Source organism: Mus caroli, chromosome 8 (assembly GCF_900094665.2).
Source record: "Mus caroli chromosome 8, CAROLI_EIJ_v1.1, whole genome shotgun sequence".
Lineage (NCBI taxonomy): Eukaryota > Metazoa > Chordata > Mammalia > Rodentia > Muridae > Mus > Mus caroli.
Window position 1 is genome coordinate 118,554,409 of NC_034577.1, and position 25,200 is coordinate 118,579,608.

The window sequence follows — 25,200 nt, forward strand, 5'->3', positions numbered from 1 at the left end:
CCCTGGGTATTACTTTTCTACCACACACATGGTCCAGAATCACAAGCCACTTACTGTTTCTAATCAGAGGTTAGGTGGACACCGGCCACTGCTGCTGTTGCTATTATTCCTAACTCATTTCGTTTTGTTGTTTGTTTGGTTTTGAGACGGTATCTCATACTGATTATCCCAGGAATGGCGACAGTAGCCCAATTATAGGGTTCAGGATGTGAAGGGCTCATTTTTAAGTAGAGTATTCCCAAGGTACAACTTGCTGGAACAGCAAATTAGGGGTAAATCTTGCTGACTGTGGTTTGTGTCTTACCTGAGCAGAGAGAGGAGTTATGGTGAGTTTACTGAGTTTCTTTTTATCATGTGCTTCGAGCTAGTGTCTTCCATACATAGCCTTCCCAGAGGTCTGGTTGGGTGAGAGTCAAAATCAGTACCTGCCTCTAAACTTTCTTCATATTTCCCTCACTGAGAAGGTCCTAAGTCAAAAATAGTGGGCATCATCAAAGCACCAGCTTTGTTTATTCTCTCTTTCCCTCCCTCCCTTCCTCCTCCCTTTCCCCCTCCCTCATCCCTCTTCCTACCTCCTCCCTTCTCCCTCCTCCTTTCTACCCATCCCTTTTCTTCTCTTTCCCTTCTACTTTTGCAGTGGTTGGGATCAAACATCAGGCTTTGTACATGCCAGGCAGGCACTTTATCAACAGACCTACATTCCAGTTGATTTTTAGGAGTTTATTCACTTGAAATTGTTTTTTATAATGTACTACCATCTACCATGACTACACCTGTGATCTCAATATCTTTTATTTCCAGAGTCCCTGCCATTCAGACTCAAGAGGAAATAAAATAAAAAAACAAAAAGTAGCCATAATTTTTATTGAGGAAACGTGTAATTCTTTATTTTAGATCTGATTTTTAAGATTTTGCTTTTATTTTTATTCATATGGCTTGGGGAGTGGTGGTGTATGGCAAGTGGAGAAAGTGTGTCTGATCTTCTGGAGCTGGGTTGAAGGTAGTTGTGATCTCATGAGAGCTGAATTCAAGTCCTCTGAAAGAGCAGTGTGTACTCTTAGCCAGCAAGCCATCTCCGTTCCCATGTTCTGCAGGTGTGAGTTCTGTAAGAAGTAATGCTTCTGTAAGCGGCATTCTGCTTTGTTTCCATAGAGCACAAGTAACCAGGAAAAGGGCTTTCTTCCCTGAGAAGCATCTCTGTCCTTCTAGCCACATGGGCAATGGACAGCAAATAACTACGGAGGAAGCACAGCTGATGTTGTATCGGATGTTGACTTTCAACCCTCCTGCTTCCACTTCTCAAGTGCTAGAATTATGGGTCTGCACCATTTCACCTGGTTACGTGCGGTGCTGGGGATCGAACTCAGGGTGCTGTGCATGCTAGGCAAGCACTCTACCAACTGAGCTATATTCCCAGCCCATATTCTGTTATTTTCAAATTGCAGTAAAATATGCAGAGTATAATGTTTACTAGCTTGACCATTTTGGGGTAGAGTTCAGGGACATTACATCATGCACCTTCCATCCCCAGAGCTCTGTCATCTTACACAACTGCCATTCTGAGCCTATTAAGCAAGGGTCCTCTCTTCTCCCACCCTCTCTGCTTATCCGACCTCTCTAAGTCCCTCACAGGAAGGGCATCATCCAGCAATAGTAGCCCCACCCCAATTGATGTCACGTGATATGATGTTCCCAGGATTTTTTTTTTTTTAATCTGTATTTACCGTGTGTCAGAATTTCCCTCTTTTCAAGTCTGAGTAGCATTCCATAGCATGAACACACTCTTTTGTTAACTGTTCATCTGTCTCTCTACACTCTGCAGCTCTGGCTGCTGCTGCTGTAAATGAATGTCTGTCCATACATTTCTGTTCTCAACGCTATCATACTGTTACAACTCCAGCCATCTCCTTAGTGTTGTTAGCGGTAACAAGAGTGAAGGAAGAAGCTATGTCAGCCTCTTCTAAGGCTCTTGTCTGTCTCAATCACTGATCTCTGAAGTGGAAATCACAGCAATGATGTACATAGCTAATATTCGTCGAGTGCTTACCAGTGTTCCTTTCTTGTAGCCCTGACAATAAACCTGAGAGGAAGCCTGCATCTTACCAGAGAAGTAGTTGAGGCTCAAACCAATCAAACTAGTTCCCTTTAGTCACATCTGCTCCTTATAATAGAGCAAGCTAGGCAGGAGAACCCAGGATGCTGGCTCCAGAGCTAATAATGTTTTGTTTCTTTTGCATTTTATGCACGTACGTGGTGCACCTCTGTATGTGTTTGTGTGCAGGTGTGCATGTTGTTGAGCCCAGCAGCTCACGTCAGGTGTTCTCTTCAGTTGCTCTCCAGTTTCGTTTTATGGAATAGAATATCTTTTGGGTTTGAGTACACAGATTTAACTAAAATGTCTGGCCAGCAAGATCCAGGGATTCTAATGTCCCCACTTCTCCAGTTCTGGGTTTACAGGTGTGCAGTGAAGGTGTGTATATATATGCCTTGGGAATCCAAACTCAGGTCTTCATGCCTCTATAGCAAGAAAATATCCACTGAACCATCTCTCCAGCCTCAGAGTCTGTGCTTCTGCTGACCGATATCTATCTCATAGAATGCTGGAAAATTATTGCTGAAATTCCTTACATGGAGGAGGCATAGACATCCTCCCCATTGACGTTCACTGTGGAGCACCAGTGAGTTTATCGGGCGAGAGCATAAATGAAGGTTATTCACAGGACTACCAGTGATCTCTGCTCCTCAGAAGGACCAGTCTTCACTCAGCAGGGATGGTGGCTTTTGCTACTCTCTCCTCTAAGTCCCCTAGGCCCTGAGGGCATATAAAATTGGGGCAGAATTGCATGCAGCTGACTAGGAGAGATACTGGATAACTGAGGATTCCAATAACCCTCCCCACCCCTTTCTATGTGAGTAGCTGGGATGATCTTTGGTGATCAGACCTCATTAAACTTCTGAGAATGATGGCTATTTGGCTTGGTGACACTCCTGTGCTACAGAAATCTAGCCCTGTCTGGATGGAACAAATTTCCTTGCCCAACCAGATCCTGACTAATAGAAGGAAGAGGATAGTGAATATATTGGACCAGCAGTTGGCAGACCTATTTTGGCCCTTGCTGTGGACACTCCCTCTATAAGCCCCATTTTTAAAGTCAGATGGCCACGAGGACTTAAAATTGCATGCGCTATGTTGCTGGGCTGCCACCCACCACCACCCACTCCACGGTGGCACAAAGACCAAAAGCCATGCCACCTGTTAGAAGCCATCTAGAAAAGGATAAGACATGCCAGTGAACTTTGTGGAGCTAGTCCATTGTTTTGCATGGACTGCAGTGGGTGAGCTTTGAGATGTAGGGTCCTTAGAGACTTAATCCCAGGATTGCTTCTTGCTGCTGATATGCCTTTTCCTGTCACTATTACATAGTGTAATGATTCCTGGGGATCAACCCATTCTGTTGAGCAAATTTCTGCAAATCAATATGAAGATGAACTTTAATGAATTAATGCTGTCTAGGTGAATTAATTACATTAAAACATTCCTGATTTGATCCAGATAATTTTAGGAAGACAATTTAAGGACATGGTTTTAGTTGTTTTGCCAAAAAGATATAATAAAGTTAGAATGAAGAATAGAAAGGCTGCATAATAAGGAATACAATGAGCTTTCATAAATTACACCAAGAACAGATATAGGCTTGGGACAAGTTTGTGATCAAGGAAAGCATTCATTCTACGTCAGGTCCAAGGATGAGGCCATAGGTGTGTGCTGTGATAAAGCAAGGCCATGTGAAACTTTTGCTTTGAACTTATAGTGAGCTTATAGAGTGAAACACTGCTTTGAACTTTCTATGGACATCTTTCTGTAATTCCCCCTTTGCATAACATTTTATCTCTGAGGTAATTTTATAAAGAACTTTTGTCCAAGAAGGTATAAGAAGGCCAGAGAGAAGGAATAAAGTGTGGCATCTGGGGCTCAGCTTCATTCAACAAATGCATTATGTATCTGTCTGTCGATTTGTATTTGTATGTAGGTACCTTTGTATGTCTATAAGTATGCATGTGCAGTTGATGAGACAGGTAGTCAGGCCTGACCACGGTGTGGGTGTGAGTGTGTGTGTGCAAGTTATTTGTGTAAATGATTTTCTTTCTTTCCTTCTCTTTTCTCTCCAGTTCATGGAGAAGTACTGAGCTCCAAGCCTTTTGCCTGACCAGCCAGGGGCCCTTGAGCCAAAGAGAAAAGAGTTAAACCTTTTTTTCTTAATCCCTTGCTGCTGCTATCAGCTGGAGTTAGTTACCAGAAGCCAGAGGCTTTTGGTCTTAGAATAGCAGAGTGTTGAAAATAGAGAAAATGTATTCAAAGTAAGCTGTTTTAGCCCCAGCAATTGCTGCTATTGCCCCTGTAATCACCAACACCACTCTTCACTGCCTGCCTCAGTACCTGGATGCTGTGGCTGGCCTGCAGCAGTCACAAGTGGCAGAGAGCTTTATGTCCACTACTAAGGAGGTGCTGTGTCTTCCAGGAAGAAAGGAGCTCCTGCAGAAGGAAGCAGATGTGACTAGTCTTAAGAGAAACAATGTGTATTTGTAAGAGTGATTATTTCGGTTAGTGGTGTGCTACATCCTTTACATTGCTTTTAGTATTTGCTATACCTCCCCTCCCCTTTTTGAGAGAAGATATCATGTAGCTTAGTCTAGCTGTAACTTGCTATGTAGCCAGGGATAACCTCAAACTCCACCTTCCAAGTGCTTCCAAGTGCCGAGGTTGCAAATGTGAGCTGCCACGTCCAGTTTAAACAGTGTTGGTATTGAACACAGGGTTTCCTGCATGGTAGGTAAGCCCTCTGCCCACTGAACCACCTCCCCTGCTGTAGCTGCCACTATTGAATAGTGTATATATCACAGAAGTAACCTGTGATTCTCCCGAATGATGCACAAGCTCTTAATCATAGTGTTCTAGTGTTTTCTGTGCTAACTCTGGTGTCACCCTGAAGAGGCACCAAATTCTTGTTCTAGCAGGTTGGGTCATGCTGAGTGTTGCTAACACTCCACCATACTAGATTTCTTCTTCTAGGATGGGTGGCCATCAGCACTCAAGCAGACTATCTTTCCAGGAAGTGACTTCCTGTTTAAGTCTTAAAAGCAGTCCAGAAACAGAGAGACCTTTGGGTGGGTGGGTGGGAGGGGGAATGGATGAAGATCAAAGATTTACCGTCCTTTGAATCTTACCTTCTTATACTTTGTAAATAATGGTACAGTCTTGGCCCTGTTTATCTTACACAGCAAGTGGTTCTCAGACCCTGGCATTGCCCTGTCCGTGGTAGGTGTCACTGTCTTGGTGTTTGGTAGTTGGCACAGAGAAGCAGAGCTACTAAAATCTAGTAATTAATGCTGAACAGGCCACCAAACTCTCTAGGTTGCAAAAGAGACTCTGAAGTGCAAAGGTCATTTAGATGTCCTACTTGTTCAGAGACTTGTAATTGCTACACTGCTATTCAGATGTTTGCCATCCACTTTTGTGTTATGTGAGGTGACTTCCAAGGCCATCTCTAGCAGCAGATTCCAGGGATACTGTGTGTTAAGGAATCCCAGGTTGTGCATTTTTTGGTGGTTACCCAAGGATCATAATTTTATTTATGTAAGTATTTTGCAGTATAGTAAATTTAACACTGACATAGTTTATTTTTCGAGACGCAGAAGATAGCCTAGCTGAATGAAGCACAAGGGGATCTAAGTCTGACCCTCTTTTTTGTTTGTTTGTTTGTTTGTTTGTTTGAGACAGGGTTTTTCTGTATAGCCCTGGCTGTCCTGGAACTCACTCTGTAGAACAGGCTGGTCTCGAACACAGAAATTCGCCTGCCTCTGCCTCCCAAGTGCTGGGATTAAAGGTGTGTGTCACCACTGCCTGGCAGTCTGACCCCTTTTGTTTGTTTGTTAATTTGTTTGTTTGTTTCTGTGTAGTCTTTGCTGTTGTGGAATTCACTCTGTAGACTAGGCTGTACTCTTAGATCTGCCTGCCTTGGCCTCCTGAGTGCTGGGACTGTTTTATGCCACCACTGCTCAGCTAGGGTATTTTGTTTTGTTTTGTTTTGTTTTGTTTTGTTTTTGAAAAGCACTATGGTTACTCACATTTGAGTTTGTAATCTCATTACTGCAGAGGCAGGGACTCACAGAGCCAGGGCTGACTGGCCAACCATTGTAGCTTAATCAAGTTCCAAGCTAGTGAGAGACCCTGTCAAAATCAAGATGTATATCACCAGACTTCAAGGTTGATTTCTGAACTCTACACACATCCACCTGACCACACACATACACACACCACACCATACACCATACCCCCCATACGTCCCCACACACAATGTTTTAATATAATGTTAGCGTGATGGTGAAAGATCTACTTTTGAACTCTCATGCTTGAGACCACATGTAAACCTCATTGGTCAGAGGTTAGAGTCCCCATACTTGGAGTGCGCCATTGTCAGGCACACAGACCAGCACTTGGCAAGACTTATCTTCATTTCATTTCTTCCTTCTCATTTCTTTGTTCATGCTTCATGTCAAGAGCCAGATGGAAAGCATGCATGGAAGCTTGGGAAGAAGTTACTGAGCTGCCTGTTGGTCAGTGAGGCGAATTGTTGGAGTCTTCTTATCCTTCTGGCTTATTTGTTCCTGAACATCGTTGTCTCTCATGTAGACTTTCTGGGCGTTTCCACTACGGAAGCTATCTGGGTACTGTCTTCCTATGAGGTTCCTCAGTAAAGCTGTTCTCAGTAAATACAGGCTTGCTCACACCCTGTGGTTATCATATACTCATTAAGTCCTAGCTGTGTCTCCAGCTTCAGACAGGGACAACCAAGCGATGACTCAATGCCGAGGCAGTAGTAATGGTGGCCGGGCCTCTTGATGATGTGGACAGGTCACAGTGCCTGGTCACAGAGCATCCTTATTGCTTATGAGTGCTAGTGAGGTACCCTGGTATCTGAGAGCACACATAGGGTTTAGGTGAAAGGAGTTCTTTCACTGTTCAGATACACACATTCTCTGTTTAAGCACTGACTGAACTATGAGTTTGACATTCTAAGTATAAGCAGGGCATGTGGGTTGGAGGAGGGCTAGTAAACAACTCTCCTTGATCTGACCCCTTGTAACTCCAACCCTGAAGCCTGCCAGGACTGGGAGCTTCACCAACAGCTGGATACTTAACCAGCCGAATCATGACACCCTGTGCTGTGCACCGTGGGAGATGAAGCCACATCATGAAGCAGTGGGCAACCTTGGCTGGAAAAAAAAATCCACGGTTGTCATTTGGTATCGCCCTTCAGTTTCTGATCATGCTAAATACCCAGCATCCTAGAGCTAAAAGGATAGCTTACACAAAAATGCAAAGTGTGAGATCCTCTGTTCCTTGAGAGGATAGTGTGTTGGGGAGACAGTGGGTGTTGGGGAGACAGTCGCTGCTGACCTCTCTGGGTTCTCAGAATAAAGTATGGCCTCTCACCTTGTTCTCTGAGCAGTCTATCAGCCTTCAAAGCCTCAGCCCTTTCAAGTCTGGTTTGACTATGCAAATCAATCTAAAGATAAAACTGTGATCACCTGCACCACACCTTCTAATTTACTGTGTAAGGAGCATCCTGGAAGAAGTGTGAATCAACAGAAAAAAGTGCTGACTGACGTGGAACTTTACAGATAATGAGATCTTTAGGGAAGTTTCTGTTTTCTAAGTTCCCAAAGATAAACCCAGAAGTCCAAGATTTAAAAAAACCAAAAAAAAAAAAAAAAAAAAAAAAAAAAAAAAAAAAAAACCCCAAAAAACCCTTCAAGAGCCCCTATTATGTTTCTTTGTGGCATTTGTAAACATGCAAGGTAGGAAAGTGTTAGTGGAGGGAATCCCAGCAGCTGTAGCTGATGGGTCCCTGTGTGTCAGTAGAAAAGGCATATAGTCTGCCTCAAAATGTGAATTTAGTTGAGGATATTTCATTTCGACAGCAAATGTCTCCATATCATGAGCTTTTGAGACTTTTGGTGTATTCAACCACAGTACCTATTCATTTGACTATTCCTAGGCACATTCTGTTCCAATAGAATGAGGTACATTCTTCAATTTGTGTGTGTTTTTGAGTGTGTGTGTGTGTGTGTGTGTGCGCGTGCTTGCACGCATATGTTATGAGCACTAGTCCCTGGAGAGGAGGGAGGAGGGTAAGATCCAGCTCCATCCTTTTACCCTTGTGTCCAAAGTGTGTGATATCTTCAACAACAGAGTTTTATCTTGAGATTCAGGGGGCAATCAAGAGAAATGTCAACAGGTGCTATGAAGGGGGAAATGGAAATATAGGAGGAGAGATGTAAGAAGAAGAAATAACTGACACTAATCCATAGGGCAACTATTTTATAATCTTGCTTAAAAGTGTACAACACGTGTGTGCGTGTGTGTGTGTGTGTGTGTGTGTGTGTATACATATAGCTTAAATGGAGTTATGCCATGTAGGGTAATAATGCAACCACAAAGAGACATAGACTAACAAAACTCCCCAGTTCCAGGCATGCAAAGCCTCTCTTTGAATTGTTGGTCAAGGGAGACCAAGAGGCTCCCCAAACAATGTTATATTTCTCTTGGGGGTGGGGGTGGGGCTGCCTCGGGGCAGTAGAATGGGCTGTACAGTCTAAGGCTGAAGGGTAACCATGGAAACCAGATGCAGGGTGTGATTATTTGCCTCTGACCTGGCAAAGTGTTGGGTTTGACAAAAGAAGCTTAATAGAAACACTCAAATTGACCCTTCTCATCACTCGGCTGCCTCGAACTCAATCAGGGCCTCATTATTATCAGCGTGGTGCGAGCAAAGGCAGCCGCGATCATAGTTTTTCATAATCACTCCTTGAGCCAAATGTAATTTGCAATTTGTGGTATTGTATTATGAAACAATAATGCATTAAAATGAACAGACCAAGAATTAGGAGCATGGCAGTGCCGAAGGAACCCAGGGAAGGAGCCGGGAGAGAGAGGCAACCTCCGAATCACACCAAGTGGACGTGACAAGTGTTGTCACCAAAGGGAGCATTTAGCAACATCAGTATCCTGCTTTGTTTTCCTGTGTTTAAGTATATGGGAAAGTGTGTGTATGTGTTCCTATGTCCACATTATCATAAAGTTTGGTGTACTTAGAGGAGAAACAAAGTGTAATTTGCATATCATTTGCATTTAGATGGTAGAGGTTATAGGGTTAGCGTGGCTTAATTACTGGTATGGAATGATATAAAAAAAAAAAAAACTAAGGTGTAACAAGCCTTATAAACACCTGGTATGGAGCAGCAATTACTACTTGACCTCCTTTTACAAGGAGTCCTAGAGACCATGTCTTGTTTTTTGTGAGCTGAGGGCTGGGCTTCAGCCTTATGACCAACGTCAACCTCATCAGAACCTGTGTAAAGTCGCCTATGATGTTTGAGTTATTGATGCATTTGTCTCATGTCTGGAAGGTTTGCCTTCTGTGCCTTGTCTCCACTTACATCTTTATGTCTTTACCCCCACTTTTATGTAGCATATATATGTGCGTTTATGAGGTGTGTATGTGTGTGTGTGTGTGTGTGTGTGTGTGTGTACACATGTGCATGTGTGTGTTTCCTCAAGATATTTTATGCTCAGGTCAGAATTGATCCTGTGATGACTTTCCAACTCTCTACCCCTGATATTTTCAGACTTTCTAGAGTAGCTTTACTATTTCCTCGCTCCATGCCCATCTATGGTTTCTGAAGCATTGAGTACATGTACAGGGATATATCCCAGTACAGAGGCTGTAGCAGGATGGCATGCCCTCATAGGAACATTTAGTAGGACTCTGGAAAAGGAAATGACTTGCATGAAGGGCATATTGCACATCTAAGGCTATGACAGCTTGGTTATATAGAAACTGGGTTTTGTTTTGTTTTTTTGTTTTTTTTTTTCCTTTTAAAGAAAGTCACTTATTTTTCTCTGCATGCCAAGCAGCACACATTTAGTTTATTAAACCAATCAGACTGGTGCTGATGAGAATTGTACACAATCAAAAATAATGGCTCCGGAGTTTGTGAATGTGCCTGTAAAGAGCACCCCTGCGACACTCCATCACTGGGGAGCCACACCCATCTTACAAAGGCTCTGTCAAGTTGTCTCTCCTGCCTTTTCTCTCAGCCTTGCTCCTCATCGCTGTTGATTGCTGGTGCCTTTTCACTTTCCAATGGGAGCTTTCTGCTTTCCATAATCAGCCCCCTCTTCCCTGATTTCCCCCCCTCTAATTCCACAATCCACCGCTGAGCAAATCAGCCGCTTTCATAGTAGCTCGATTTCTCAAAATGTCACAAAACCGCAAAATCATGACAAGAGGGACAGATTACAAATGACCCCCCCACCCCCATTTCTCTCTTGTAAAGCAGACTGAGCTACAGGGAGTATAGGTGGAGAACGTGAACATTGTGTCTCCCAATGAATTTGTGCTTCTCAATCCTTGAAGTTGTTCCCTCTAACCCCAGGGCTGATCTTTGACAAGCCTTTGACAGTATTTGCATATACCAGACTGAACTTTTAACATTTGGCCCGCCATTGAAAATAGAAATGTTGGCAACGCCCTTTGAGTGGCTGCATGCAATTTTTATAATCCTCTTTAGTGAGTAGGGCCAGTTCTTGACCTGGCCTACAGACTCCTAGACAAGTCCTATTAGGGACCCCTGTCCCAAGGTCATAACACTATCAACAGTACAGGATTGTGGCATGTGTAGCATGTACAATACTAGTGAGTATAAGTGTTTTATGCGTGTTAGTGTGTGCATGTGTGTGTAAGCAGGTGTCTACTGTGGTCACTTTCTGGTTTATGAGACAAGGTCTCTCACTGGGATTAAGGCTTACCAATATTGCTAGCAATCCACAGAACTGGTCCCATCCCTGTCTCCTCAGTCTTGGGATTAGAGTTGCAGGCCAGGATGTGGGTATGCTAGGGCTTGAACTCAGGTCATCATGCTTGCATAGGATGCCATTTATCTATGAAGCTATCTTCCCAGCCTTTTCTCATGCACTTAAACAAGGGACAAATCGGTTGTCTGCTCTGTAGTACCATCCTGGAGGCTGTCTTGGGTTCCTCACGCATCAGAGGCTGGGACTGGGGTGAGAGAGCATTGGGTGATACAACTCTCCTGCTGTCCATAGATTCCCCTGGGCTCCCTGCTCAGGGTCTCTCCTGTGGGAACAATAAATAGCACTTCCACAAGTTGATGTGGGAACCATTCAGATAAATGCAACATAAGAACTCAGTAAATTCCAGTTAGATATAATTACATAATCAAATGAGCATCATCAGGAGCTAATTGTGTGTCTACTTAGGAAGTGCACACACAGTGGGCTGTGAACAGAAGCTAGAATTTTATTTTCTCTTGGGAGTGTTCAGGTTCAGACTCACGGAGATATCTTAAACTAGGCATTAGGACATCTATCTCTAGTGCCAGCCTCCAGTGGGACTTTGAGCAGCTCCCGAGGATCTTGAGCCTCAGTTTCTTATTCTGTCAAGTGATGTCTGGACTGGGAGATGAATCTTTCAATTTCCGGAGACTAGTGAGCATCTGTCTGCAGTGAATAAGAATGCAAAAGATAATCTACAAAGATATGACTAGAGTTTTGTTTGCTTTTGTGGTTTAAAATAAAATCTAGAGTGGTAGGGCTTTTTAAACAAAAGTGAGTTCACAGTTCTGTTCAAGACTACAAGGGTGTATCAGTCACTTTTATCATTCCTGTGTGTGATGGTTTATGTGCTTGGACCAAGGAGTGGCACTATTAGGAGGCGTGGCCTTGTTGGAGTAGGTGTGTCACTGTGGGTGTGGGCTAGAAGAACACTGGCTTCCAGGCAGCTAAGGTGAGGATCTTAGCTGCCTGGAAGCCAGTCTTCTCCTAGCAGCCTTCAGATGAAGCTGTAGAACCCTCAGCACCTCCTGTACCATACCTGCCTGGATGCTGCCATGTTCCCACCTCAATGATACTGGACCGAACCTCTGAATCTGCAAGCCAGCCCCAATAAAATGTCCTTCTTAAGACTTGCCTTGGTCATGGTATCTGTTCACAGCAGTAAAACCTTAACTAAGACACTGTGATAAAACCCCTGGCAAAGGCAGGTTATGGAAGGAAGGATTGTGGTTCACAGTTCATGGTGGCAGGTCTGAGAGGCGGCTTGCCAAGCATTTCACACTCAAACCCCATCAAAGTAGTAAATTAAAGGAAGCCGATGCATCTAGAACGTAGAAACATACACTGATAGCACCAGAATCAACGGAAAATGGTTTGCTAGAGCAACTGAGGGCCTCAGCCGCTCTAGAGCAATGATAATGGGAGCCAATATTTTGATTTGACTGGGTAAACCTGTGCTCTGTATCCCTCGGGACTAGGCTGGGGCTGCATTTTGATGTCTGCAGTCTTCTCCTGGATTACTAGGCAGCTGATATAGCTGAAGGGTCTTTGGGCAATTGGCAGCATTGTCACTGTCAACAGTGGCCAAAGGCGGCACACATTGCTGGCTTGAAGCCATCCAAGACAAAGGAAGGCTCTAAAAAGAAGAAATGAATCCTCAGACAAAGGAAATGATAAAAATGACTCATACTAGACCAAAGATCTGGACATGGTGAGCAGGATACAGGATCAAAACTTTCTAATGGGGCCAGGTTGAATGTGCCGGTCCTGAGTGCGGAGGCCAAATAAGTAAAAGACACAGTTAAGACCTCTTTCACAGCCGTACAGCATAATTTATTCCAAACCTACATATTTCCTGAGGTAAATAGTCAGACATATATCATGGCAAAAAGTCCTCCTGAGTCAACAGGGCCCTAGTAATTAGCAGTGAGAAATACCACACTTCAGTGACATTTCACTTGGCTTATTTGAAGAAAATATAATTTTAAAACTCATTCTTCAAAGGCTAGGAGATAATTGGTTCTCAAGATCCTGTTTTTATATTTGGCAGCATGTTTTTTTTTTTTCTTTTTTTTTTTTTTTACGAGTTCCTTTTAATTGTTTTATGTTTTAAAACACTGTTTGGGGGGAGGGGAGGCCCATTCATCACCACCAATGAGTGTTTTTATTTTATCGAGAGCAGAACATGCTTTTTTTTTTTTTTTTTAATCATTCAGCATGCTTTTTCTAAAGACTTCTAAATTTAGTAGCAGTAGAACTATCATGGTTTAAATGGCAAGCTATTTCAGCTGTATTTATACCGCTTTCCCGATCATTTGATCGCAGGGAGAACGGAGCAGGTGTTAACTGTTAGTGGTGGTTCTTTACGTATAGACATGGCAGTTAGTACATCCATTTGGGGTCTTTTTACTTCCTTTGAGATGTTCTGCTCATGACCAAAGGCACGCCTCCTCCCACCTGTTTCCCCTAGCCACTCTCAGGTGGCCTGGCTTGTCTTGTGGATCTCAGATCCACTGTAGAGTTGCCCTGAGATGGGTGTGACACTGGAAAGTGGATATCTGTCAGTCATCCATCCTTGGCTTATAAAGAAGAATATAAACGCAACTAAGTTGTCGGTTTAATGGTAGAGTGTTTCTATAGCATGCACCAGGCCTAGGTGTGAAAACACACACAGATCAATAAATCTCACTTTTCTCCAATAGGATTTACTCAATGCACCGACCTACATGATCTCCTCAGTGGGAGTGACCTGAATCACCATGACAACCGTGTGTCATTTGAGGACATTTACTAACTGAAAATGAAATGGCTGTCATCCTTTACCTTTATAGCTTTCTAATTATAAGTAAACGCAGCATGTTAATATTTATTTGAACTTGAAGTGAGTGTGTGTATGTGTGTGTGCTTGTGGGTGATGGTCAAAGAACAACCTTTGGTAGCATTCCCAAAAGGAGTCTCTTCACTTCTTTTTTTTTTTTTTAAAGTTGGTCTCTTATTGGGGCTTGAGGCTCAACGATTAGACTAGGCTTCCCAACCAGCAAGCCCCAGTAATCCAGTACTGGGATCATAGTGCATATCTCTACATACAACCTTTATACATAGTATTTGGAATTGAACTCAGTTCTTCATTCTTGCTAGACAAGTACTTTACTAACTAAGCCATCTCCTTCACAGCCTCCGAGCATAGACTTTTCCGGAAATCCCTTTTATACACGCAGCTGCCGCTGAGATACACAATTTTCATTCAGGATGACTGGAGACACTCAGCATGTCTAGCCTCATTCCGTCTGCTGGGTCTTGGCTATGCGTCCCTCTCACTCCTCAGCTGCAGGCGGTCCCTCTCCCTGCCCTGTGTGTGTCACTGGATAGATAGCCCCATTTTCCAGGTGATAGACTGAACTTTGGAGCGACAATGATTTTCTGTCATGCCCCTAGCTTCCCCATCTACATATCCTAGTATTTCTGTGTATTGCCTTCTCTGCCCCAAAACATGCCTGACTTAGGCCACAGCATCTGTCTGACAGTCATCCCCTTTAGGACTCAGCTTCTAACAGTGTAACTGTTATTAGCAAATGCCACCCGGTGCCACTCTTGGATTTGTGGCCCTTGTGATTCCTCAATGACAATCATCGTACCTTGCCTCAGGGCCCTTGTGGCAGTTTTCCCCTTGTGTTCTGTTTTATATTGAGACAAGATTTTATGTGTAACAGGATAGCATCTTACTCATTATGAAGCTAAGGATGACCTTGAACTCCTGACCCTTCTGGCAATACCTTCTGGAATTGCAGGTGTGTGCCACCATGCTTAGTTTGTGGGCTGCTAGGGATGGAGCCCCAGGCACAATAGTTAAAGCATTTGACCAACTTGAGTCCCAGCCTCAGCCTGTATTGCTGATGCTTCCCAGCATGGCATACTGATCTGTTCTCAATGCCACCTTCTCAGGAAGCCATCTTTAACTCTCTAAAGTAAAACTCCAGCTCACTCTGTCACGATTCTTTGTGTGCTCCCATGCCTACTTCATCCTGCTGCTACCTAAATACAGGCTAGAAAAGAATCTCCGTGGTGCTAATAGTGGCATGGAGTGTTTTCTGTTCTGTGTGTAGATAAGTCAGCTCTCATGCAAGGAGATACTCAATAATGCTGGTGAATGAGTGAATATTATGCTTGAGATGATGTTCCCTTGAGTATTTTTATGTTTGCTGTTTGGTTCATTCATTCTATAAATCATAACTTTATAATGTCTAACTCCCAGGCTCTGTGTGTGTGTACACACGAGCATGATTTTACATAGACATAGCTATGTATTTTATATATATTAGTTTTAAAGTCCCAGTGCGTATTTTATCTCCTCTGAAAAGTGAGCAGATCCTAGATTTAATCAATTTCATGAAGACATTTTCTTCCCTTCCTCCCTTTTTCAGTTGAATTTACTATCTAGTTTCTAAATAAGATCAAATGTCAAGGACACATTTGATGTATAGAATTAACTTGTAACTAGCCTTCCTTATTTCGTCACATTAGAATATATAATTTTTAAGTGAATGGGGATGACAACGTGTGAGGTTTTCCTAGCATAATATTGTGATGATAATTTCCTAGTTTATAAAACCCTTTGGCAAACACGGGGTATCTTAATTACTGTCTGAGGTCTGTACTAGATACTTCATGTTCAGCCTAGTGTTTAAAATGAGATTTATCCTAATAAGAAATGACCCGTGCCAGTAACCAACCCGTGACTTGAAACCTTTTTCTCTTATCTGTCAACTGTGCAAATAAGCCTTTGCTCTTTTCTTTCTGACGTGAGTTTGACTGTAGACTGCATTCCTGGCTCCTCTCTGAGCTGGCAGCATTACAGAGGGAATCATATACCCTCTCAGACCATACCTGAGAAACTCCCCTGATCTAGGTAAAACCAGGTCCTTGGCTTTGATGCAGAAGAGAATTTCAGGACCAGCTGGCATGAAGCAGTCATTTATCAGTAAGCAGGAAGGTGTTCAGAGAAAGAATATGGTGCACCTAAAAGCATGTGTATAGACTTCTCAAGAACCACGGTTCATTAAAGATACTTTAAACAGGTATCTTAAGCATCTTGAGTCACAGGGACTAAGAGAAAGAGAGTTGCTCAGGGAAAGACTAAGACATACCCAAGTCTAGTTATAGGGGGTTCTCCAGGGACAGTTCCCCTTCAAGTGTCCCCGTGGTCACTGTATACAGGATTGTTGGAGACTTTGGGAATTTTGTTGCTCAGGAGATTTCTTAGGAACCCTCTCTTCCTCTAACTCTGTTTCTTATTTTATAACTGAGACTGCAGGATGGCTCCAGAGGTAGCAGGGATGTAACTGCAATCTGTTAAGGTTGTAAGGGGGTATAGGATAGGCCCTATCACTGTCATGGGGTTTGTGGTGAGAATCCTGAAAAATGACAGGTTTGTAGCAGAAAGGAAGAAAGACCTTCAGGAAATGTTACCGATGCTCAATTCTCGATTCTCCTCTGGCTAGAGGCTTCAACCACGCCAGGATGAGGGGTTTTCCTTCCCATGTCGGTCAGTTTCCCTCTTTTTGCCCTGGATCAACTCTCCAGATAGAAGGACTCAGTCACTCACACCCCTCTTTTATTAATGAGAAATTCTTTGTGCAGCTATGTGCCTGCACTTTCATCTCTGAAACAGCTGGTGACTTGACAATCCTCATGCGTGTATCTGATTGGCGACCTCGGAAGGCAAGCATCACGGGGCACGTGGGCTTTTGATAGAGGAGAATAGCAGCAGGAAGAGGAGTCTGTATGAAGCTGAACCGTCTGGGATATGTTGGATGCCAGCTTAGACTAGAGTGGCATTTTCTTAAAGAGCCCTGGGGTTGGCATCTTTCTTCAGCAGTACATAAACCAAGGCCAGATTGCATTGCACACTCCTTGTGTTTGGTTTGGATCAGGTGTGGACTTCTAAGCCAAAGGCATCCTCCTATCCGGCCACTGCTCGCTGGACTGAGGAGAACATTTTGGTGAAGATTCCCCCAAAGCTTTCAGTTTAATCATCTCCAGTCTAGCAGCATGAATTATCCTCTGAGCTTTAAACCTTGCAAACGTTTGTCAGGTTTTAAACATGATGAATGTTCCTAATAAGCCTACTCGGGGAAAATAGAGAGGACTCGTTGCTTACAGAGATAGTGTTAACTGGATGATTTTGGATTTTCAGTCTTTAGTCCAATGAGGAGCTCCCTCTGTGAAGATTTTGTTTTCCCCCGTTCTGGTGTCTGAAGTGTTCAGCTTGGCATTCTGCACATTTCTTATTTGCTTGTTTCTTGGGATCAACTGCAATCCTGTCTTCTGTTGCTTTGAGACGGAATCTCTTATTGTCCTGGCTGACCTTGAACTCTTTCTATAGAGATAAGAATGATCTTGAACTTCTTCTTCTTCTTCTTTTTTAAAGATTTATTTATTATTAAATTATTATTACATCTTAATGAAGAGGGCATCAGATCTCTTACAGATGGTTGTGAGGCACCATGTGGTTGCTGGGATTTGTACTCAGGACCTTTGGAAGTGCAGTCAGTGCTTTTAACCGCTGAGTCATCTCTTATCCTCTTGTCTGTTTGGGTGGAGGGTACTGGGGATAAATCCCAGGGTTTCGAGCATGCTGGGTAAGCACTGTACCAACGGGGTCACTTCTCCTCAGCTCCCCAGAAGAATAAACTGCTTTGCCTTGCTCATTTTATTTTGTTTTTCCAAACAACAATGTAGAAGACTGAAGGAGAGGGAAGTGGCCTTCCAAAAGGTTTTGCCTGGAATATTCTAATTAAAGTTTAATAGGGTTCTCTAATTGAAGCTGAGATGCTCAGGAGACATCTGGATGGAATTGTGAAGAAGCTAGTATCTCTCTCTCCCTCTCCCCCTTTCCCCTCCTCCTCTGTTTGAGGAGGACAACTCACTGTGTATATATTGACAAGGTAGAATTTTTCATTACCAACAGGTTTGGCAAACATCGAAAAGATGACAAGATGGAAAAAATGGGTCGAATAAAAATCCAGGATTCTTTCACCTCAGAAGAGGACAGGGTGCGGATGAAGGAAGAACAGGAGAGGTAGGTCTCAAACGTACCACTAGTCCCTGCTCCCTGTCAAGGTGCCTCCCTCACCCATGTCTGCTTGTCTACTGGTTTTATCATAAATAGAAATAGTTTGCCCTCAGCTGAAATATCTGTGTGTTGACTGTGAATGAATGTAATACAAAGGAAGATGTTTAAAATGAAAGAGCAGAAACTTTTATATTCATTTGAACCTAAGTGCATTTTAATGATTTCAGTTAAGACTTTTTACATAGTGACTAGGGGTACATTAATACTGAACGTTTATTTATTTATTTAATCATACATTTATTTATTGAGTTTGTGTGTGTGCACTCATGCACATGTATGCATGTGAGTATATATGTGCACATATGTGTGTGCGTGCACAGTATGTGCATCTATACCTGTGCATGGAGATGTGCATCCCTGTAGAAATTCGATGTCTTCCTCTGTTGCTCTTCATTGTTCTGTAGGCTTTGTTTTTGTCGTTTTGAGAAAGGATATCTCACTGCATCTAGAGCTGACAAGCAAGTCCCAGGGAAGTCCTGTCTCCACAGCTCCAGTATTGGGATTATAGGCATATACTTCTCTTCTTCTACCTTATACTTCTCTTCCTGAGTGCCCACAGCTGGATGCCCAATGCTTACAGAAGTTTCTGTGGTTCCGATTTCTGCCTCTCCTGGTGGGTTGCCCAGGTGCTTCCAGTACACCATCTCTGAGAGGACAGGGCAAAGTCCATAATGGTCAGGGTCCACAATCTGCCCCTTTCCTCTGGGGCATCAGATGTCCCTGAAAGCCAGACTGAGGAGGGTGAAGCAGAGTCTGAGAAAAGTCAAGTCCACAGGACTTAGGTCTGGCTGGGAATGCTGGGAGCATTACAGCTCTTAGAAAAAAAAAAAGAGGTTCAGGTGGCCAGTAAAGGTAGGTGGCAAGAATCGTGATGGAGGCAACAGCCTTGTCAGAAGCCAGGGTTCTGATGTGAGCCTGGTCAGGTAGGCGAGTCCAAGGTCCAACAGTGATTGCTTCAGGGAGAGAGCCTTCCATCAAGTGTTAGAGGTCAACAAAAACAGCTAAGCTCAGGTGATCCTTGGTGAAGTAACTGTGTGATTTATCCCACATGGACAGGGGTGTATCTTTGAGGAGTAGGGTAGGATTTGGAAGAGGGGTGTTAAATACATTTTGGTGACTGAAGTTAAGATGGTGATAACTCTCCATTTGCATGAAGGAAGTGTTCCAGGTGCCGTGTTGTATGACTGTCCCAGGTCATCTAGCTGGAGGTCGTGGTTATATGTCCCAAGGCAGGTGTGGAGACTGGGAGGCTGTTAACTCTCCTCCTACCACCTCAAACTCTGAGATTTCCAGGGTTTGAACATGCTTCACCTTACCAGTCCCATGCCTATTTCTCTCCCAGCACTGTCCACACACCCATCTCATGCCCATTCTTCTGGTGGCATGGTCCACACGCCCTGTGGGTTTCATTTTATCCATAGCACCTTTGAGCACAGGTGTGTGTTTGCAATCCTAGCATTCTTGCACTGGGGCATCAAGGCTTTACAGGACCAAGGGTCTCCTCTCCCATCGATGCCAGGTAAGGTCCCTTCAGATCCTTTAGTCCTTTCCTCAGTCTGATGGTTGTCTGCAAGTTATTGGTCAGGATCTGGCAGAGCCTCTCAGGAGACAGCTCTATCAGCTCCTGTCAGCAAGCACTTGGCATCAGCAATAGTGTCTGGGTTTGGTGTCTGCATGTGGGATGGATCCCCAGGTGGGGCAGTCTCTGAATGGCCTTTCCTTCAGTCTCTGTTCCACTCTTTGTCCCTGTATTTCCCTGTGTGTAGAAGTTTGCATTTCTAACAATATTTATTTTTATTTAATTTTTGCCAATTTAATTATTTATGTCAGTTAATTCTACAAGTGGAGCCCAGGGGCTCACACATGTAAGGCGTTCTTCCATGGAGCTTTAGCCCCAGATTTTCCTTTGAATTCTTAGTGCTGTGTTGGGACTTTTTTTTTTTTTCCAACTTTCACACATCTGTCTTAGCAGGGCTTCTGTTTTTGTTTTCTTTTTATTTAACTTTTTATTAGTAGTGTTAATTGTACAGATAGGAGGCATTCTTGTTTTGTTATAATGGGTACACCTGTGATGTACTAGGGTCATCTCAACAGTCTTTGGAAACTCCTTGCTCTGCTCACTCCCTCTTCTCTAATGATCTGCATCACTTACCCACTAAAAGAGTTTCTTTCTCCTAAACACAGAACAAAGCAGGTTAAAGAGCAGACTTAAGTCACCTAGAGAGTGATAGAAAGAATATTCTGCTTCCATGTATGAAAACTGACCAACACTGCCAACTCCTTATATTCTAGACATGATTGCTTCCCAGTTATGCTTCTGTACTTACTGGCAGAACTGTACCAACATTTCCAGAGATTCTTTCATAACACGTAGTTGAATGTGTCCAACTGAACATTAAGCTTCACATTACAGCTTCATTTATATTAATAATTTGCCCAAAGCACAGGTTTTTTTTTTTTTTTTTTTTTTGGCTTTTAATTTGTCTCTGTCCCTCTAATGTGGGAACTCAGTTGATTATAGTAAATTTACAGTGTGCATGGGTTTAGAACAAAAAACCTTTGGGTTGAAGGAAAAAGAGACTGACTTATTTAAAAAAAAATTCAATTACACTCAGAATTTGAGCAGTCAATGGCTCTTTGTAGTTTAGTACTTTTTAAAAGTATGTTTTATATGAATATTGTATTGTATAATAAAATGAGTAGTAAGCTACGGTTATGGCCATACACTGGATATTTGATACTTATGATGGAGCTAAGTCATATTGTATCCTTGGTGCTTTGATGGAGCTAAGTCACACTTCTTGCTTGGTGCTTGTGATGTGTGTTAAGTCCCACTGTATGCTTTGTGCTTGTGATGTGAGCTAAGTCTTCTCTTGTTCATTTTTCCTTCTGTGCTGTTTTTGACATTGACAACAACTCTGCTTTGAGAAGGGATACTGTAACTTCCTTGGGAAAATGTGATTGGAAGAGTAGCTAAAATCTTACAGCCCAGAGCATCCTCACATAGCCTCAACCACTGTCTCTGTGGACTTAGGAGCAAAGCACTTCTTCCATAACATTATTTTACATGGGGGCTATTTGAGTTCCAGAACTTTCTGTTGATTCTACATAAAATATAAAATCTAAGATTCCTTCATCAATGAGTCATGACACATCCCCCAAACCAAAATATTTTCTTGCCTGCATGCATCCATGAAGCCCATTACTGGAGAAGTGAATATTGGAAAATGGAGAGAAAAATGTCTGTGATGTTTAAAAGCTATCCCTAAAAGGCTGGTCTGTTCTGATGGTGGACATGAACTCTGTTCTTCTGGCCTGGGCCTTCCTTTGTTTAATGGGACTTCATTCCTGCTCATCTCTGGTCTTCTACCCACACAGCAACTGAAACACTGTCCTGTAGCTTGAGTTTAATTTTCCCATCAGTGTAGGTTTTATTTGATGAATTTCAGCAAAACTGATGATTTTAGAGAGAGAAAATGCAGAGTGAGACTTCTGGAATAGTCTGTTGGAGCAAATGAGACAAGTCACGCATTTGATCCTAAGATCTTCTATGACATCTTCAAGAAAGCCAACAACTGCACAATATGAAGCAGTTGAAATGTTTTCAAGTTCTTTTCTATTGCACTAACCTTAATATATTCTACTGCTGTAAATATTAACCAGACATTTATGTGCATGCTTGTGTGTGTGGTACTATGGATAAACCTTGAGGTTCTCTGCCACTGAACTACAATCCCAGTAATAAATAAGTAAGTAAATAAATCAATAAATAAACCATTAAAGGTTGTTGGACCAGGTGGCTCATACTCATAATTCCAGTGGGAGCCTAAGGCATGAATAGCTCAAGGTCCTCTGTCCTACCCTCCTAGAAATGGGGGTTGGGTATGTGCTCAGTTGACAGTGCCTACCTGGTACACAAAACCCTGACTTAGATCCTCAGAGCTGCAGAAATCATGAGTAGTGGCACATATCTGTAATCCCAGCACTCTGGAGGTAAAGCCAAGAAAAGCAGAAGTTCAAGTTTATCCTTCATCTTCTGCTACATAGCTAGTTCAAGGCTAGCTGGGGCTACATCAGATCTTGTCTCAAATAAATAAAATCCTAGGAGGGCCATCTCTAGAGATTAAGAGTATAGCTTAGTGGTAGGGTATGTGCTTAGCATGGATGAAATCTTTGAATTCCCAGCACCAAAAGAATTGGCTGATTATCTAATTGATCTAAGGCTAATGGCTAACTTATGTTTCTTAAAGTCTTCTTAATTTTTTTTTAATTGTATCATCATACAGGCAGGCTTCATAGTTGAGGTATTTGATTCCAGTTATTCTGAAGAGCAAGGCAAGAGAAGCATAAGTTCAAGGCTTGCTTGGAGTGAGTTCAAGGACAGCCTGGACAACTTAATATTCCAAAGGAACACATAAAAACTTGGCCAGGTGTATAGCTCTGTGGTAGAGCACTTCCCTAGCATGTGTTAGGCCCAAGGTTCAAACCCCACCTTCTCCGTGGCTGATTCCCTATATCGAATTCCTCTGTTTGGGAAGTAGGGCCATTTTGCATGCAGCAGAGAGATTTCAACACGGTAGACTTTATCCATGCTGGCTTTATTCCTTGTACCTACTCTGGATAAATAAAGACCGTGCCCAGTCACAAGCAGGTTCTCTTCATGCTTCTCTACTGCAATTAGTGCTAAAAGCCGTTTATTGTGAAAATCACAAATACTATTGAATAGAAACATTACAAGAACAGAAACCTCATGTGCTTTGTTCCCACCACACATCATCCATTTTAATTAGAGAAAGGGGTGGTGGGCACTGTGACAGATTCTAGAACTGAAATCATTAATTGACGTCCACAAAAGAGAGACAGTTAGCAGGAATCCAGTGACAGCAGGCACAGCATTTACCTTAGCACTTTATTTAGCGTATTACATTTTTTGTGTATTTTTGCTATGCAGGTTCAATGCAATTTTATTGTAATGGAAAAGAATCTGTCTTTTTTTTTTCCCTTCAAAAAGAAAGGTGTAAATATGTATTTGAAGAGAATAAATCAAAGTAAGTTCTTTTCCTTCAAAATCTGATAAAAAAAGTTTTAACTGGTTTTTATATTTTTTTCCCCCTACACTTAAATGATAGGAAACAGTTTGGGATGTTTTTCATGGGTTTCGGCTGATATAGCAATAGCTGCACAAGTCCATTTAGAGCTCGAGCAATTGCAAGCGGGAAGGGTAGACAGAGATGCAGGAAACAAGAGAGGCTTGCTGTCCCTCCGCATTTAGAGGCACCAGTTGCTGTCGTTGTTGCTGAAGGCTAGCCTGAGACAAATGGGATGGATAAGGCTGAACAAAACCTAACTGTTCAGACACATGAATAACCCCTACATCTCAGAGCTAATTTGTGACCTCAGGGTCCCAATAAAAGAATAGAGGGGTATTCTTTATAGCAGTGACCATCTGGAACCATTAGGGGCTCAGCTGCAAGATCATGGCATTTTTTTTTTTTTTTTGAGTTTCCTAAAGAAACCATGATATTCTTATTTGGACATAGAAAATATTTTTCCCTGGAGCTAAATATTTTTTTTTCTCCACCAAGAGTGAATATATATCACATGCAGACATAACGTAGGAATGTTGAAAAGCCCCTCTCCATGAATAAGTTTGGTGGTAAAGAAGACTTCAAGGGTGAATTTTACAAGTTAATTAGGGGAGTCACTTGATTTGGGTTTTTTGGCGTTTGTCTTTTGTTCATTACTTGACAGGCTTTTACACAGCTCAGGCTGGCTGGACTAGATTTCTCTGGGTGGCTGAAGATGACCTTGAACTTGTGATCCTTACTCCTCTATTTCTGAATGTTATAGTTAGAGTTGTCTAGCATCACACACTCCTTATGAGGTTCTAGGAATAGAACCTAGTGCGTTTTGAACTCAGGGCAAGCAAGCACTCTACCGATTCAGTTCCATCTCCATTCCACTTACGCATTTTAAATTTTATTTTGCTTGTAAATTGCCTCCAAATCTGTCTGTCTGTCATCCCCCCCGCCCCCACAGTATGTTACTGATGTTTTAAAATTCACCTTCCCAGTGCCATTTGTACAAGAAGCCTCCTTGTTGTTAATTCACAGAACAGGCTTAGAGATAAATATCAGAGTCTCAGACCAGATCCTTTAGCTTCTGTCACTGTCGTACACATGTATGTGTGCTGGCACCCTCAGCACTGGGGTTTCATAATCAGCATGACCTGCAAGAGTGGAAAAGGAACTTTGGGGCTAAAATGCACAGGTGACAACAAACTGATCAAAATGAGCAACTTTCCATGTTGGCTCATAGACCAGCAATTCACTATGTTTCCATGGAACTGTAGAGTTAGTTATCCACAGAATGGAATGACTAGTGGTGTTCAGTTTTAGGATACAAAGTTGAATAAAGGACAAAAGTAATTCAGACAAGTAGTTTCACAAGTAGTATCGAATGCTGATTAAAATAAAAAACAAAAAACACCCTCTGAGAAGCTGACCTCTTTAGAAGTATTGCCTGAGGCTGGGGAGATGGGTAAACTTCTTGCCATGCAAATATGAAGACCTGAATTTGGTCCCCAGTACCTGTGCAAAATGCTGGGGACAGTTCTGTATGCCTGAAATCTCAATGATAGACAGCTAGAGCCAAGAGGATCTCGGGCACTCACTGGATAGCTAGTCTAGCTGAATTGGTGAGCTTCAGGTTCAGTAACAGAGTCCATCTCAAAAAATAAGGTAGAGAGCAGCACGTGACTGGTTCATCTCTGACCTTGTACACACACACACACAGGAACACACCACCCACCCACTCACATACAAAGAAAAACAACTCCCAATGAATATTAATTTCTATGTAGTTTGGAAAGAACATTCCAGCCCAGGCACATCAGCAGTGTGCAAAAAGACTGTGGTGGTATTCGGATGCTGGACTCTGGTGGAGTCATGCTATGCTCTCTTCCTGATGAGAGCTTCTTTAAGGCTGGGTCTTCCCACTTTTTCCAGTTGTATAATTCACCTATCAGCCAACTTAAGCCATTCTTCTTAAACTCTGAAGGCTCTAAGTGCAGAGCTTTCAACTCTGTTTATATTTGCCTTTCTTCTTTTCTTTCTTTTTTTCTTTCTTTTTTTTTTATCCCCACCAAAAT

The 25,200-nt window shown here is 42.6% G+C and overlaps 1 protein-coding gene across 6 annotated transcripts in view; it reads left to right on the plus strand.

Annotated features, from left to right (window-relative positions):
- Pard3 (par-3 family cell polarity regulator) overlaps positions 1-25,200 on the plus strand; it is a 542,245-nt gene that overhangs the window by 375,762 nt on the left and 141,283 nt on the right. For all 6 annotated transcript variants that reach the window (XM_021170616.2, XM_029480762.1, XM_029480764.1 and 3 more), the window contains one exon: positions 17,886-17,996. In XM_021170616.2, coding sequence (XP_021026275.1) covers positions 17,886-17,996 — 111 coding nt within the window. The remainder of the gene's footprint in view (positions 1-17,885; positions 17,997-25,200) is intronic.